Here is a 15,951-nt window from a genome sequence, read left to right on the forward strand (position 1 = left end):
GCAGGGAGGGCATGTGAGTGCGTGTGAATGAAGTGGAGACTTTTATGGGGGTGGGAGGTTGAGGCAAATCGCCTGGCCACTGGTTAAGCGCAGCCAGATACCAGGGCAATTAGAAGAGCACAGGAGGGCATGCTGCGCATCAGAGAAGCTTTGAAAACCAGTTTCATGACTGCCCAGGCTACCATGTGACCTTCTATTTGTTTCTCCTTAATGAAAACCCACCCCCCTTGGTTCACTCTACTTCTCTGTAAGCCAACCACCCTCCTCACTTCGATCACCGCTTGCAGAGGCAATAAAGTCATTGTTGTTTCAGAATCATGCCTTCTTTATTAATTCATCACACAAATAGGGGGAGAACTGCCCAGGTAGCCTGGGAGGGGTGGGGGAGGAAGGAAGCACAAGGTGGGGTGGGGGATGAGGGAAGGACAAGGCCACACTGCACTTCAAAATGTATTTGAATGCTAGCCTTCTGTTGCTTGGGCAATCCTCTGGGGTGGAGTGGCTGGGTGCCCGGAGGGGGGCCCCCCGCCACGTTCTTGGGCGTCAGGGTGAGGAGGCTATGGAACTTGGGGAGGAGGGCGGGTGGTTACACAGGGGCCGCAGCGGCGGTCTGTGCTCCTGCTGCCTTTCCTGCAGCTCCACCAGACGCCGAAGTATGTCAGTTTGCTCCCCCATTAGCCTCAGCATTGCATCCTGCCTCCTCTCAACGCGCTCCCGCCACCTCTTCTGGCATTCGTTTTCTGCTTTCAGGGACTCTGCCATTGTCTGCCTCCACGCATTCTGCTGAGCTCTTGCAGCACGGGAGGCCTGCATGAGCTCAGAGAACATTTCATCGCGGGTGCAGTTTTTTTGCCTTTTTATCCATGCTAGCCTCTGGGACAGAGATGATAGGGGGAGCGTTGAAACATTTGCAGCTGTGGGAGGGGGAAAAAGGGAGAGTGGTAGTTAAAAAGACACATTTTAGAGAACAATGGCTAGACTCTTTCATGGTGATCCAAGCTGTTAAGCACATGTGCTATGTAATGTTTCGGTACACGGTCGCATTTTGCCTCTTATATTGAGGGCCTGCCGGTTTGGTGTGAGAGATCACACACGCAGGGCGGGGCAACAGAATTCGGCTTGCAGGCAGCCATGGTAAGCCACAGTCTTTCGGCTTCTTCAACCTTCATCACATGTGGGAATGGTTTCAAACAGCAGTGCCCTCCTTTCCCATGCCAAGCACCCGTTGGGTTGGCCATTTAAAAGGAGGGGCTGCGGTTTTCGGGTTAACGTGCAGCACAAACCCAATGAACACCCCCCACACGCACGCCCCCCAGTTCTCTGGGAAGATCGCTTCACCCTTCCCTCCACCATGTGACCAGTATCAGGGAAGATCCCTGCGAGCCAAACGCAAACAGCTCAGCATGAACCCCGGCCCCGCCCTCGCCTCCCGCCACCGCGTGGCTAACAGCGGGGATGATTTCTTTTCAGTCACAGGCAAACAGCCCAGCAGGAACGGGCATCTCTGAATGTCCCCTGAATAAAATTCCCCTATTTCAACCAGGTGACCATGAATGATATCACTCTCCTCGTCCCCCAAATCCTCTTTCCTGGTGCAGGGTTAAATCGATCTAACGCTGCTAAATTCAACCTCAACTCGTAGAGTAGTCCAGGGCCTAGTCTTCTAAAAGAAGAGCCTGCCAGTGAGGTACAACACCTGGCAGAGTGCTGGGCAGCTGATCTTGGTTTGCAGGCAGGCGTGGTAAGCACACAGGAAAGGGTAGGCGGTGGCAGAGCAGGCCCGGAGACATTTTTTTGGTGTGGAAACTCTTGGCACATAAACAGGCTTTTCCAGGGAGCCCCCTTTGCACAGCTGGACTGGCCCCCCCCCAATTGTTCACCTCCAATTAAACATTAACCACAATTGCATTGAACCCCTGTAGTGTTACTGCAAATATGCACTCACCAGAGGTGCCTTCCCCACCATCACAGTCCTGCAACAGTGGGTCCTGGGAGGGGGCTGGCACCCGAGGTCCTGGTTGTTGGGGAGAATGGATCCTCTGCTTGCCTGCTACACATTCTCCTCCTCCTCCTCCTCTTCCTCATCAACAGTGTCCTCCTCGCTGTTCCCCGTGGCCGCCTGGGAGCTATCCGCGACCAATATTGGCGCACCGGTGAAGTCCCTGTCTAGAATCGCATGCAGCTGCTCATAGAAGTGGCATGTCTGTGGCTCAGCCCCAGGGCGACTATTTGCCATCCTTGTCTTCAGGTACGCTCGCACAAGGGCCTTGATTTTCACACGGCACTGCTGTGAGTCCCTGGTGTAGCCTTTCCCCCCCATGCGCTGTGCGATTTGGGCATAGCGCTCTGCCTGCCCAGGCTCTTCTCCCCACAGGGCAATCAGATCCAGTGTCTCCTGAACGCTAAAGGCTGGAGCACGTCTGCGGCCCTGGGCAGCCATGGTCAGGGGCGATGGTGAGCTCCCCAGGCTGATCAAACAGGAAATGGAATGCAAAAGGGCCCTGTGTACCTGGCTGAAGTGCAGTGGAGTTGAAAGTGCTGTCCAGAGCGGTCACATTGGAGCACTCTGGGATAGCTCCAGGAGGCCAAACCCCTGGAATTACACTGTGCTGTGTCTACACTACCCCTAATTGGACCCGGGAAGGTCGACTCTGGCGCTACTCCTTTCCTCCAGGTGGGGGACAGGTGTGGGTTTTAAGAGCCCTTTAAGTCGGCAGAAAGGGCTGGGTAGTGTAGACGCACACATTATAAATTCGACCTAATGCGTCTAAGGAGGACCCTAGCCCTGCCCGTAGGTCTGTGCCGCCAGGCAGTCGCTCGCAGGGATCACTGGGATCCCGGCCCGCTGGCTGGCTGAGCTCCTGGCCTGGAGCCACACATCACCAGGCTGGTCATTCCTCTCTCCAGGGCCAAGTGACCCCGCCCGTGTCTCTCTCACCGGCTGACTCGCTGCGCCGGGGGACGCTGCAGGAAGCCCCCAGGGGGCGGGGTGATCAATCCCCCTCCCCCGGGAGAGCTGCCTCCTGCCCACGAGCGAGACTCACCGGGCCAAACCCCTGCGCCCCCGAAAGGCGCCGCTGGTGCGATCCTGCCTGGGCGCCCCCTTGGTCGGTGCCGGCTGCCGGCCCCCGCCGCAGCTTTCCTCTCCCCTTCGCGTCCGGAGCTTCCCCGCCCCCGGTGCCTCTCCCTGCCACTGGCCACGGCGGAGCGCCCGCAGCCGGGCCCCGCTCCTGCCGGCCGGGGGCGCACACGCCGCTGTCCGGGCGCTGGGAGGGGAAGATCCCGGAGCCGGGGCCCTGCGCAGGGCAGCTGGGGGGCGGCCGGAGCCTCCCCCGCGGCGCCGCAGCGATGCGCCTGGCGGCGGTGGCTGCGCTGGGTCTGTGGCTGGGCTGGCTGCGCCGGGCGCCGGGCGAGACCTTCAGCTCCATGCTGAGCGTCCGGCAGGCGCTGGCCACCGAGCGGCGGCTGCTGCGGCACCTGGGGGCCTACCTGGAGGCGGAGACCCACCGGCTGAAGGACCTGCAGAGGTAAGTGGGCCAGCCCGGCGCGCAGCACCCGGAGAGGGGCCCGAACTGACCCTGGACCCTTTGGCTTTCCCGGCGCCCTGCCCTCCCAGGCTGACCCTGATCCAGACACCCCCACATCCGGCGGGGTCCGCAGCCCGATCCACCCCCGGACCTTGCACCCCGCAGCCTGGCTCTGCCTCGGGACCAGCTCCCAGCAGAGTCCGGATCAGCCTGGCCATTCAGACACGGGAGGGGCAGGCAGCTGGGTCAGAGAGCCCCCCGGTCTGCAGCCAGGACCCGGAGCCGTGAACTTTCCCAGTGCTCAGCTGCCCCAGTGGGGTCCCCTCTGGCCCCTGGCGAAAGCACTTGGCTGGGCAAAATCCCTCTCCTTGCAGAAGGGACCCACCCTGCCTGCCCGCCCCATCCCTATTGCTCCGGTGCTGCTCCATTCACTTCCATGGCAGGACGGCGGATCCAGCGGAGCCGCAGACCCTGGGTATTTCAGAAGGCGGCGCACTCCGCACCGGGAGGGGTCCAGGCCTGGAGCAGGACCCCATGGTGCTAGGGACTGTACAAACAGAATGGAAGAGGGTCCCTGCCTCAAACAGCGTAATTTGAGGGGTGGGATTATCAAAAGCCCAACTCCCACTGAACGCAGGCACCTAACTCCCTCAGGCTTGTTGGTGATCCTGGCCTTTAGGCCACGCTGGTTAGCAAGGAACCTGAGAGCATTTTGTGTTTGGTTTGCGTCTGTTCCTCGGTGTGCAAGTGCCTGGAGCATCAGGAGAGACAAGTTTTAAATAAATCGATAAAAGACAGAAGAGAGAGTACCAGACACCACAGGAGATGGGCTTTGTAGAATGATGGCTGTGTCTCACCTAGGGCTGGTCAGTTCGCAAACCAAACACGGGAGGACCCAGCCAGGGATGTGCTAGCAAAGGGCATGTGTGGGGAGTGAAGGCATGGATGCAGATGAGCTTGTTGTTATTATTAATGCTAGTTTGCAGTAGCAGCCGCTGTGTGCCAGGTCCTTTCCAGACACTTGAGAAAGATGGTCCCTGCTCGCAGTCCGAGGGTTCCCATGCAGGGAGGGCATGTGAGTGCGTGTGAATGAAATGTGCATGCCCAGGACTGTGTGTGTGGGTAACAGTCCATGTGTGCAAGTGAGCAAGCATGTGCAACCAGGATCATGTGTGTATGGCAGCACATGTGTGTGAGTGAGTGTGTGTGGCCAGGACTGTGTGTGTAACAGTACATGTGAGCAGGTGAGTGAGTGTGTGTGGCCAGGACTCTGTGTGTGTAACAGTACATGTGAGCAAGTGAGTGAGTGTGTGTGGCCAGAACCATGGATGTGTAACAATACATGTGAGCAAGTGTGTGCCCAGGACCGTGTGTGTGTAACAATACATGTGTGCGAGTGAGTGTGTTTTCACAGAGTTGAAGGCCGGAAGGGACCATTAGATCCTCTCACCTCCTGTCTGTCACAGGCTGTTCAATTTCACACCGATCCGCTCGTGGTACACCCAGGACTTTAATCAGACTAAAGCATTTCAGCCCCCAGGAGACTAAACTGAGTGCCACAGGGAGTGACCGAGGTGCTACCGATGTCCCAGACCCCTGCGGTAGCAGGGAATGGATTAGGTGAACTATGCCTAAACGATCCCAGCAGGTGAACCACCCGGCATTCTGCAGGGGAAGGTGAAAACCCCCCTGTTATTGAAGGGATTCAGGTTGTATTATTAATCGAGGGAGACCTGTCCGTCTACACTGCAGCTGGAGATGTGCCTCCCAGCCAGGGTAGACAAACACACCCTCGCGCTGCTTGAGCCCTGAAATACTCCTGCGGGAATTCTGCGCCAAAAAATTAAAAATGGTGCCTCAATATTTTAAAATTCTGCAAGTTTTATTTGTCAATAAAGAAATGTGGCTCGAGCGTGGCAGAGGGGAGCACAGGCCACTGGCGGCATTGAGGTGGACGATCACCCTGAAGCCCCCACCCCCTGCAGTACCGGGACTCGGCAGTGAAGCTGCACCTGACCCTGACGCAGTGCAAGGCCTGGGCCTGCCCCAGAAACACCCCGGGGCCCTGCCCCTCTGTGCCAGGTGCACCAGGTGTGGCTGGGCAGGCTCAACCCAGCAGGATCCAAGTGTGGAGAGGCTTAATGTGGGGGGATCCGGGTGTGGGGTGAGGGGTTTCTGTGTGGGGCAATCTGGGCGTGGGCGGCTCAGTGGGAGATCTGGGTGCACGGGGGCTCGTTGGGGGCTTCCGGGTGTAGGGGCAATGGGACTCTGCAGGGGATCCAGGTGATGGTGGTTGGGCTCAGAGGGGGGGTCTGAGTGTGGGGAGATGGGGCTTGGCAGGGGGGTCTGGGTATGTGGGGCTCAGTGGGGAGGTGTGGGTGCTGGGGCAGTGGGGCTTGATGGGGGTGGGGGTCCAGGTGCAGCTTGTTCGGGCTCAGAGGGATGGGGGTCTGGTGTGGGGGGCTTGTCAGAGAGGCCCAGGTGTAGGGGGGTAGGGCTTGTCAGAATGAGGATTCAATGGGCATGCTTAACGGCGGAGCCCCAGCTGCTGCTGTGGGGATGCCCCATGCTGGGCTCCCCCTGTGATTCCCCAATCCCCTTTTCTTCTCCATCCCCCTCCCCTCACTCCCACATTCCCCTCCCCCTGCCCTATTCCACCACCCCTTCCTTCCCCACTGCCCCTTCCCCCACCCCCTCCCCCGCTTCCCTCACTTCCCCCACATCCCTTACCCACCATGGGCACGCTCTGTTGCACAGAAAACAGGAAGGCTCCCTGCACACAGAAGGGAGCAACAACCTGCACTTGCAGAAATCGGGAGGGGGGCAGTGACACGTAACCCCGTGTGCCTCCGTATGCCTCACCTCTGTTTGAGGGGCAGTCCCCCCCACCAAAAACCGTGCATATGGTCGCGCCCCCGCGCAGCTCCCCTGGCGTTTTCTGCAGGGAAATGCGGAAATTCTGCAGGGGGCATTTTGTGCGGGTGCGCGGAATCCCCCCAGGAGTAACTGAAACCGAGAGACAGGTGGCAGCCCCAGAATACAGACCCAGGGGGTCAGGTGGGCTTGTGCTCGGGCGGCAAGCCCAAGCCCCCGTGCGGCAACAGCCACACTCGTCCAGCCGCATTCTAATCCAGCGAGCACGTGTCTGTCAGCGTCCACCCCGGCTCCCCCCCAGCTGCCGTGTGGACACGCCTTGTGCGTTGGGGGCCTGCCAGGTGCCTCACCGAGCCCGGTGCTGGAATTTTTCTTTGTGTCGGCTGTTAACTGGAATAAAGGGGAAGCCCTTGTTTTACCTTACACAGGGCTTAGGACTCATGATCGCCGGTCTGACAGTGCTTAAGTGTGTTTGTCCATGTTTGTATGTACAGTACATGCGTGCATATGAGTGTCCCATGTGAGTGTGCCAGTGAGTACGTGGATGAATGGGTACCTGCTTCTGTGTTTGTGCAAGTGAATGGGGATGTATATATGTTAGCATCAGGGGGTGTGCAGCATGCATATGTAGGGGTGTGCATGTGACTGACCCTGTGTGTGTGTGTGTACGTGGACTACCAGGCTCACTGGACAAACTCGCTGTCAGAGCTGCCGTGTTTGTTGCTCCGTCTTACCATGCATCTGCGCTGACCGAGCTGGGCCGGACAGGAGTCAGCAGCAGGGCACTTACATTGCTCATTGCTACTGTGGGTAACAATGGGGGTGAGAGGCTATACATGCAAAGGTCCAAGCCTATTCCTGGTGCAAGCAGGGCCATGCCACTGCAATCAGGGGTGAAGCTGTGCTGAAGGACCTGCTGGGGTGGCCCCTGGTCTTGTTTACACTGGTGTAAATGTAGAATGACTCCAATGAAGTCACTAGAGTTACGCCGAGGTAAAACTGATGTAAGCAAGAGGAGAATCAGGACTAAAAACTTCCCAAGTCATCCGTAGTGCAGAAGAAATCTTTGCCCAGGAAACCCAGAGTCTGAGCATTGTGCAATAATCCTTTCCTTTCTTTGCTAACTAAGAAGGAGTCCCCCATCCCACATCAGCTCCATCAGCCAGAGGCTGCGTGGTGGAAAGCCTTCCATCCCAACAATGGAGCATTCAGCTGTTCTGCGGTTTCCTGCATGGAGCAGTTAAATGTCTGGAAACAAAAGCACGTATCGGGAATGATTTATTTCTTTACCAATGAACCTTGTGGCCTTATTTGTAACAGACACGGAGCGGGTCATATGCATGTCTGCGGAACCTGGCCCCCAAATACACCAGCTTTTCCACCAATAACAAACATGACTAAATCCCTCAGAATTGTTGCTCTAACGTGTGAAATAACAAAGTGGGACTTGGTCAGATTGGCAGCAGGGTCAGATCTGCAGCCCCAGGCAGGGGGATAACATGGGTATCTAGCGTTATCCTAATTCACGCTTACAGAAATGTGGTGGGAGGGATATTAAACCTCATGCTTCTGTGCATAAGCCAATGAGGCAAATTGTCCCACAGCTCCTCCTGGTGTGGGGTTTTTACCCCTTCCTCAAGAATCTGATGTTGGCCACTGTCGGAGACAGAATATTCCTGTGCTCCTGGAGATTTTCCCAGCTCCCTAATTGCCAACCCCAATCATTCAAAACTCATGAATCAGCCTCTCCTCCTCCCCTGCAAAATAATCATGAGACTCAAAACAATACATTTTGCGTCATTTCATTTGAGCCTTTATTGGCCATGTTTTCAAGCTTTGCTCTGATATCATGAGAGCTAGAAAGTTACATTAAAATAAAAGGCATCTCTCATGATCCCATGACACCGGGAGCTGGGGCTTTGAGACAAACCCCACACAGTGTGAGATGGGGGATCAAATCATGAGAGTTGGCAAGTTGAATGGGTTCTGTGAGTCATAGATTCCAAGGCCAGAATGGACCATTGCGATCATCTAGTCCAGGGGTGGCAAACTTTTTGGCCAGAGGGCCACATCTGGGTGGGGAAATTGCATGCAGAGCCATAAAGGGAGGGCTGGGGCAGGGGGTTGGGGTGCAGAAGGGAGTGCGGGGTGCAGTGTGCAGGAAGGGGCTCAGGACAAGGGATTGGGGCAGGTGAGGGGTGCGGGATGTACGAGGGGGCTCAGGGAAGGGGATTGGGGTGCAGGAGGGGGCTCAGGGCAGGGGGTTGGGGTGAAAGAGAGGTGTGGGGTGCTGCAGGGTTTGGGGTGCAGGAGGGGTGTGAGGTGCAGCAGGGGGCTCAGGGGGTTGGGGTGCAGCAGGGGGTTCAGGGCAGGGGGTTGGGGTGTGGGGTGCAGGAGAGGTTCAGGGTGCGGGCTCCGGTGGCAGCGGCGTGCACTGGGGCCAGGTTAGGCTCCCTGCGGCCCCTGAAGGAGCAGGGGCAGAGGGCTCCACGGGCTGCCCTCACCTGTGGGTCATTCCCCCACAGCTCCCATTGGCTGGGAACGGGAAACCTTGGTATGCTATGGTATTGCTGTGTCAAGGTTGGGTGCAGCCTCACCGCTGAGTCCATGTCCCGGGGGGGAGCTGCACAGTGATTTCCCACCACTGTAGAACCAGTGGCCTGTGCTCCCCAATGCCAGGCTGGAGCCTCCACATTTATCGGACAAATAAAATTTGCAGAATTTTAAAATATTGTGCACAGAATTTCTAATTTTCTGGCGTAGAATTTCCTCAGGAGTATCCTTTGCATTTGACTGGAGATGGGCACAATCTATGGATCTAGATTTCAATCACAAAGGGAGTTTGGCTCTGGGGCTTTGGTTCATCCCAGTATAATGAAAGGGGCCATTTGTAATATACCCAGTTCCAGGTTCAAATTTTGTACCAGCCCAAAGCTGAATGGTGTGCAGACCTGGGGGGTTCCTTCTGGCCCCTCTGACTGGCCAGGTGACACACTCCAGTCATCATTGCTCATGGAGGAGTCAGGCTGCAGGTTCAACATGTGACTCCTGACACAGAGGCATTTACTGCAGGGAGTCAATCTCAGGATCAGGTTTGAGCTCAGGAGTCTAATAATGAGGGCAGTGGAAAATACCTTTTTATGAGGATGGGTCACATGACTAACATCTGGAATGACTCAAGCTCTAGGTGCCATTTTATGGCTTTTCCCCCTGCTCTGCTGAGCACAACAGAAAATCTAAAGTTAGATCCAAGCTGAAGTCAAAGCAGGGATCTGGGGCTTGGGTATCTGTGAGCTGGACAATGGGGCTGGCCATTGCAACTGCTGATATGCCCATGGAAAAGACAAAGTACCAGGCACTGCAAGCTCACTTGAGCAGCAGGAAGTGACCCCTCCCATCCCTTGCATTTCTGAGTGGGTTTGATCTGAACTCAAGCAGAGGGGAGCTGGGGGAATGAAAGTTGTTAGAGATGTTAGCTTATCCCCATCCTGCTCGTTCCTGCTACACACGGTGTCCTCCAGGGCTTAGTAAGAGCAAGCTCTGTTCTTGTTATCAAAAGAGAGATACCCAGATCCACCAGAGCACCGCCCTTCCTGCAGCTGAGGGGGCAGGACCTGCCCATCTGACCCCTGCTTTGTCCTGTCTAGTTTCAACTGATGGCGCTTCCCGCGAGCCACCATCCCTCAGTCTTTCCAGATCTCACTGCTGAGGAGTTTCCCCAGCTCCGTGCTCCCCGGCCCGTCGCCCAGCCTGCTGCAATGGGCCGTGCTGGCTGGTTCCAGTGTCTCTGAGGGATTGCCCTGCTCATGCCTTCCAGGTTTTACAACAAGGTGCAGGATTTGCACCAAGGAGCCGGGGGCTCTGCGGCAAACCCATTACTCGCCTACACGCTGATCAAGAGGCTGCAGTCTGATTGGCTGAATGTGGTGCACAGCCTGGAGGCCAGCGAGAACACCCAAGGTACCGGAGAGGGGCCTGTGCCGAACCCACAGCTGCCACGTACCCACAGCGCTTGACCTGCTTCGAGTCAGCAGATGAGCGCAATGGGTGGGATTCACAGAGGTATTCAAGTGCCTAATTCCCATGGATCCCAATGGAAGTTAGGCACCTACATGCCTTTGTGAATCTCTCACCATGTGTCCAGAGGAGCTGGGGCTTGGGGCTAGAGGTTCAGCTGGTGTCACCGGGCCTGGATCCATCTCCCCCATGTAGAGATAATGAGGGGGATGCTCAAGGGAGGGATTGAAAGTGGGAGGGAATGAGGGAGGAGGGGAAATTGGCAGCGGGAGGAAGGTGATGGCCAGGAAGGAGAACAAGGCGAGGAGAGGAAATGGGAAGGGAATAACAGGAGACAATGTGGGGGGTCAGTTATGGGGGACAGAGAGGAGTAAGAGCAAGGGGCACAAGCTCGGGCAGGCTGCGTACCCATGGATGGGCAAACAAGGGGAAGTTCCCATTTGTTCGGCACTGAAATGCTTTCGGATGGCGTTTCAGGGGAAGCCCCTTCTCCATGAATCCCTCCTTGGCTCCAGCCAACGGAAGCACTTAGCTGGGCACTGGCGAGCCGTTCGCCGCCGCCCAGCTGACGCTCCCCCCCGTCACTGACATTACAGCGCTCAAGAATGGCTACACGCAGGTGGAGAAGGACCTGCCCGAGTTCGAGGACTTAGAGGGAGCAGCGCGGGCATTGATGAGGCTGCAGGATGTCTATGCTCTGAGTGTGAAGGGGCTGGTGAAAGGTGTGTTCCAGAGAGCCAGCGGCACCCACCTCCCTGACATCTACAGTCCCGGGCAGCTCTTCCCGCTCTCCGCTGATGACTGCTTCCTCGTCGGCAAGGTGAGGGGGAGCCGTGGGGCCAGCACTCCAGGGGCATGGGCAAGAGGGTTACCAGGCTGTCACTCAACCTGTGCGTAAAAGCATCTCCTATGGAACCGTCTGCGGGGACAAACTCTAGCCACTAGAGGGGGACAAAGAGCCAAGCTGCTTTAACGTGGGTTGCACGTATCTCATGAAGGCTGGTGGGGGCACTGACTGCAGTGGCTTGAAGTCCCTGTGGGTTAGTAAGAGCATCCAGGTCCATCAATGCCCTGCCCCTCCTCAGCTGATGGGACAGGACCTGCCCACCTGATCCCTACTCAGGGCAGCCACGGAAGACACCAGTGAAATGACGGGTAGCTAGTCCACATGCAGGGGCTCCAGCCCTTGGCCGGGCTGGAAGTTGGAGCCAGGCCGTTGTAAGAGCTGCCCGGGGGCTGGGGTGCCCAAGAGCAGCTTTTGGCCCGTGTCCCCACCCTCTGGGGCATGCTGCCCAGGGCAGGTGGAGAGTGCGGGGTTCTTGCTACTGCCTGGCTCTGGCTTTTGGCCTGGCCAGGGGCAGGACCTCAGGGAGAAGAGGAGCAGTAGGGGGCGGGGCCTCGTGGTGAAGGGGGCTAAGGCCCACCTCAGGCCTCCTCCCCCACTAGGAAAAGGCTGATGCCTCCAGCAGGCACAGAGCAGCACTGTCGGGAATCCCGACAAACGATGGAAGTCCCCCTGGAGCACACCCCACTGAGCATCAGGGGCTGGTACCAGGAGATGCAGCATTAGCAGGAGTCAGCCTAATATAAGCCACACAGGGCAGGTGCTGGGACCAGAATGTGAATGCTGTGACCAGAAGGGAGTTACGTCCCTCGTCAGTATGCCAGGCCGGATACGGTGCTCTGACGCCGCTGTGTTCATGTCACGCTGTCACAAATTCAGAGCTCGCTTTGCTACGAAAGGCTCCACATGTGATTTAAATAAAGGGCCTGCCATACACAGCGTACACCGCCTTCTCTGGGGCCTGTTGGCCCGGAGCAAGTATCGCCCTTTGAACCAAATACAGCAGCACCGGCACCCCAGGGAGCCCCAGTCCCAGCGGTGAGAGCTAAGCTAGGTTCCCATCTGAGCTCCCCCAGACAGAGCTGCGGGCCCTGAACTCAGGCGCTCAAGCTGGAAGCGAGTGCTGAATGCCTCTGTCAGAAAGAGCTGGGACTCTCTCTGTTCTAGCCCAGAATTTCTTTACCCCGAGGGAGCACCAGCCGCAGTATCAGGAGACCTGGGTTCTAGTCTCAGCCCTGCCATGTGAACTCGGGTGAGGCACTTCACCCCACTGTGCCTCCGTCTGTCCAGCTCTGAAATGGGAACAATCAGACTTGCCTTGCCAGGGTGACAGTCCCTGGATGTTGTAAAGTGCACAAATATGAGAGGGGTAGCCGTGTTAGTCTGTAGCCACAAAAACAACGAGGAGTCAGGTGGCACCTTCAAGACTAACAGATTTATTTGGGCCTAAGCTTTCGTGGGTAAAAAAAAAACCTTCTTCAGATGTATGTGACCGTGATCGTTCAGGGGGAAATTATGAAGTTACAGTGATAAGAAATTACACTGGATATTTCTTTCCTCAAATATTGCAAGCGAGACCCTTTCTGACTCATCTCTTAGACATTCCTGGCAGACAGTGACAGCAAGCTCTGCGATCCTGTTTCATGCAGTCACACCAGGGAAGGAGACGCCTGGTCCCGATCTCTGACTGTGATTAATTACAACATTCTGGGAGTTCAGTTATAGCCCGGAGAACAGGTTTTCTCACTGCCTGGGGCTATAGGAAAGGAAGAGCTGGGACAGCAGAGACCGTAACTCAGATTTCCTGATTTCTTTTTCCCCTCACCTTTTAGGAGAACTCCACATTCCCTTCAGTAGATCTAGGGCACACAGGCGATCGTTCAGCTGTTACAAAGTGCTAATCAATTAATTAAGCCCCACAACCTGAAAACAAGTATACTGTGGATGTGCTGAGACCACTGCCTGTCATGATGGCCAATACTGTCTCACTGTTTCTGTGTATTCCCCAGGCTGTCTGTATTTACCTGTTGTCTCTTCTTGACTTATACTTAGGTTGTGAGCTCTTTGGAGCAGTGATTGACTTTTTGGCCTGTGTTTGTAAAGCATCTGGAACAATGGGCTATGACTGGGGCTCCTACATGCTATGAAAATACAAAATAATCATAATTAATAACAATGCCCTTGGGAATTAGGTTAAGTATCACTTGTCCCCATTTACAAAGGATGCAACTGAGTCATAGAGAAATTAAGTGACTAGCCCAAAGACACACCGCAAGTCATTGGCAGAACTAAAAGAACCTTGAGGACCTGAGCCCAGGCCCTCGCTCTAACCACTAGACTATACATGAACTATCAGCATAGAAAACACAAATAAAGTGCTGGACAAATACATTTACGCTGGTGAAGAGCAATCATTGTAATGTCACTGCAAAACTATCACTTGTTTGGATAATGAATCTCAAACACAGTTGCCTGTTCTTGCATATTTATGAGCCCCAGCTCCAGCAGTCCTGTGGTGTCAAGTGAAAAATTTCAGCTTTCGTTGAACAAAGTAAGTTTCTAGCCCTCACGTTTGCCAAGGAGAGGTTGGAAACATGACCCCCTAACAGGTCAAAACCCAGAAGGCCCATAAAAAGGGATCCCAAGTGTATTGTGGTTCAAATCTTATTATTTTTGAGATTATCTCATGATTTTTTGCAGCCAGACTCACCATTTTGTGGGGCTGGCCAGACCAGATACTGTCCAAACCCCCCAGTCGCCACTTCTGAAAATGTTCTGTGTTGTTTTGAACACGGCAAATGGTTCAAATCTCAACTACACCCCACCCCCCCAAATACTTTAAAAAATGCAGTTGGCGAGACAGCAAAGGAGCAGGGGGAAAATAACGGGAGGAAGACTAAGGGCTGGTCTGCGCTGACATTGGCATAGCTACCTCCCATAAGGGGTGTGGATTTTTCGGGAGACGGAGCCATGCCACTAGCCCCCAGTGTAGACAGCGCTAGGGTGACGGAAGAATTCTTCCGTCAGCCCAGCGACTGCCTCCCAGGGAGGTGGATTACCTGCGCCAGCCGGAGAACCCCTCCTGTCAGCGCAGGTAGTGTCTACTCTGAAGCACTCCAGCTGTTCCACTGTAGCATTTTAAGTAGCTGAATTTACAGCAATCCATGCTTAGCCTCTGATAGTCCTTAACCTGGATGGAAAGGTCACTACGGGCAATTATCGCTAACTGGATTAGCCCCAGCAGCAACGTAACATGAGCTATGCCCTAATGGGAAAGGGGGCCCACACTCCCAGGCAAGGAATTATTTGGGGTCCCACCCTGCATGTCTGACTGAGCCACTAGCCCCCTTGTAAGCAGTGGTGCTAAGATGCTCAGGGACAGGCAAAACTATCACTGGGGAGAGAAAGCTGGTCATGGGGATAAGGCACTAAACAGGTACTCAGGATATGTGGGTTCAGGTCTCAGCTGGGCCACAGGTTTCCTGTGTAATACTGGGCAAGTCACTTAACCTCCCGGTTCCCCTATGTATAAAAGGAATGTATAAAATATGGAAAAATCCTAATTCTTATCCAGCACTCTTCCTCTGTAGATCTCAAAGTGTTTTGCAAAGGAGAGCAGAATCATCAACCCCTTTTTATGCCTGGAGAAACCGAGGCACAGAGCAATGACGTGACTTGCACACCAGGCCCGCGGCAGAGCGGCAAATAAAAGTCAGCTCTCCTGAGTCCCAGCCCAATGCTCTATTCACTAGGCCACGCTGCCTCGCAGGAAGTAACAATATGTCCTGTGTCTGTCTTGCCTATGTAGATTGCAAGCTCTACAGGGCAAGGGCTGCCTCTTACTATGGGTCTGTACAGCACATTGCACAACGGGGCCCTGCTCGCAACTGGAGAACAAATAACAATAAGATAACTAGCATGGAGTCAGATCAGGGGTGCATTTGACCCACTGATTTCTGTGTGAGCTTTGCTGAGCTGCCGCACTGAGACCAAGCTGTGTTATAACCCAGCCCATGGATGCGTTTCCTTCCCCTCCTCCCTGCCCCACCACTCCATGCCCCGCTCCAGCCCTCAGGGTGGACGCGGCATCTCGTCTGATACCTTGCAGGTGGCGTACGACATGGAGGATTACTACCACTCCATTGCGTGGCTGGAGGAAGCCGTCAGCCTCTTCCGCGTCTCCTACGGGGAGTGGAACACAGAGGACGAGGGCAGCCTCGAGGACGCGCTGGACCATCTGGCTTTTTCCTATTTCAAGGCGAGTCCGTGGGGCCAGCCTTCACCTGCCTGGCAGGGCTGCGTTCCAGATCTCACTGAGCTAGAAACACGGGCAGCTGGCAGCAAAAGCCTGTCGTGCTGTTTCTGTTGGGTAACGTGAGGGGCTCTCCATTGGGTGCGTATGGAAACAAGACCTGAACCAACACCCCAGATCCAAACACCTGGGTCCAGCTCCTGGACTCTGACTAGGGAGCACACAGACTGGGAGTGTGTGTGTTTGGGGGGGGGGTTCAGTCATGTCTTTAAACCACCTCTGTGGTCTCCTAATCCTGGGCCACCTGTGCACAAGTCAGTGATCACCAGGACTCGCTGGCCACGCCTCCTTTTTCCTGGCCACACCTTCTATTCCAGCACATGGGAGGAGGTCCTGGCTGTATGCCCAGGAGATCCCCCTATGCTGGGCTGACCCCA

The 15,951-nt window shown here is 55.6% G+C and overlaps 1 protein-coding gene and 1 long non-coding RNA gene across 5 annotated transcripts in view; one reads left to right on the forward strand and one right to left on the reverse strand.

Moving 5' to 3' along the window:
• Nucleotides 1-325: 325 nt before the first annotated feature.
• LOC311522228 lies at nucleotides 326-3,180 on the reverse strand. The gene is made up of 3 exons (XR_014712084.1): nucleotides 3,045-3,180; nucleotides 1,946-2,166; nucleotides 326-914 (listed from the first exon to the last, which is right to left on the reverse strand). It is a non-coding gene; the product is annotated as an uncharacterized lncRNA (long non-coding RNA).
• Nucleotides 3,181-3,348: 168 nt separating this feature from the next.
• Nucleotides 3,349-15,951, forward strand: part of P4HA3 (prolyl 4-hydroxylase subunit alpha 3) — a gene marked incomplete at its 5' end in the record, with an annotated part of 33,286 nt that continues 20,683 nt past the window's right edge. For all 4 annotated transcript variants that reach the window (XR_014712081.1, XM_084631282.1, XM_084631283.1 and 1 more), the window contains 4 exons: nucleotides 3,349-3,527; nucleotides 10,219-10,361; nucleotides 11,015-11,238; nucleotides 15,371-15,524. Coding sequence is in view for 3 of the 4 variants with exons in the window: in XM_084631282.1 (XP_084487408.1) it covers nucleotides 3,349-3,527; nucleotides 10,219-10,361; nucleotides 11,015-11,238; nucleotides 15,371-15,524 (700 nt within the window). The remainder of the gene's footprint in view (nucleotides 3,528-10,218; nucleotides 10,362-11,014; nucleotides 11,239-15,370; nucleotides 15,525-15,951) is intronic.

The sequence above is a fragment of the Lepidochelys olivacea genome (genome assembly GCF_965140295.1).
Source record: "Lepidochelys olivacea isolate rLepOli2 genome assembly, chromosome: 1".
Lineage (NCBI taxonomy): Eukaryota > Metazoa > Chordata > Testudines > Cheloniidae > Lepidochelys > Lepidochelys olivacea.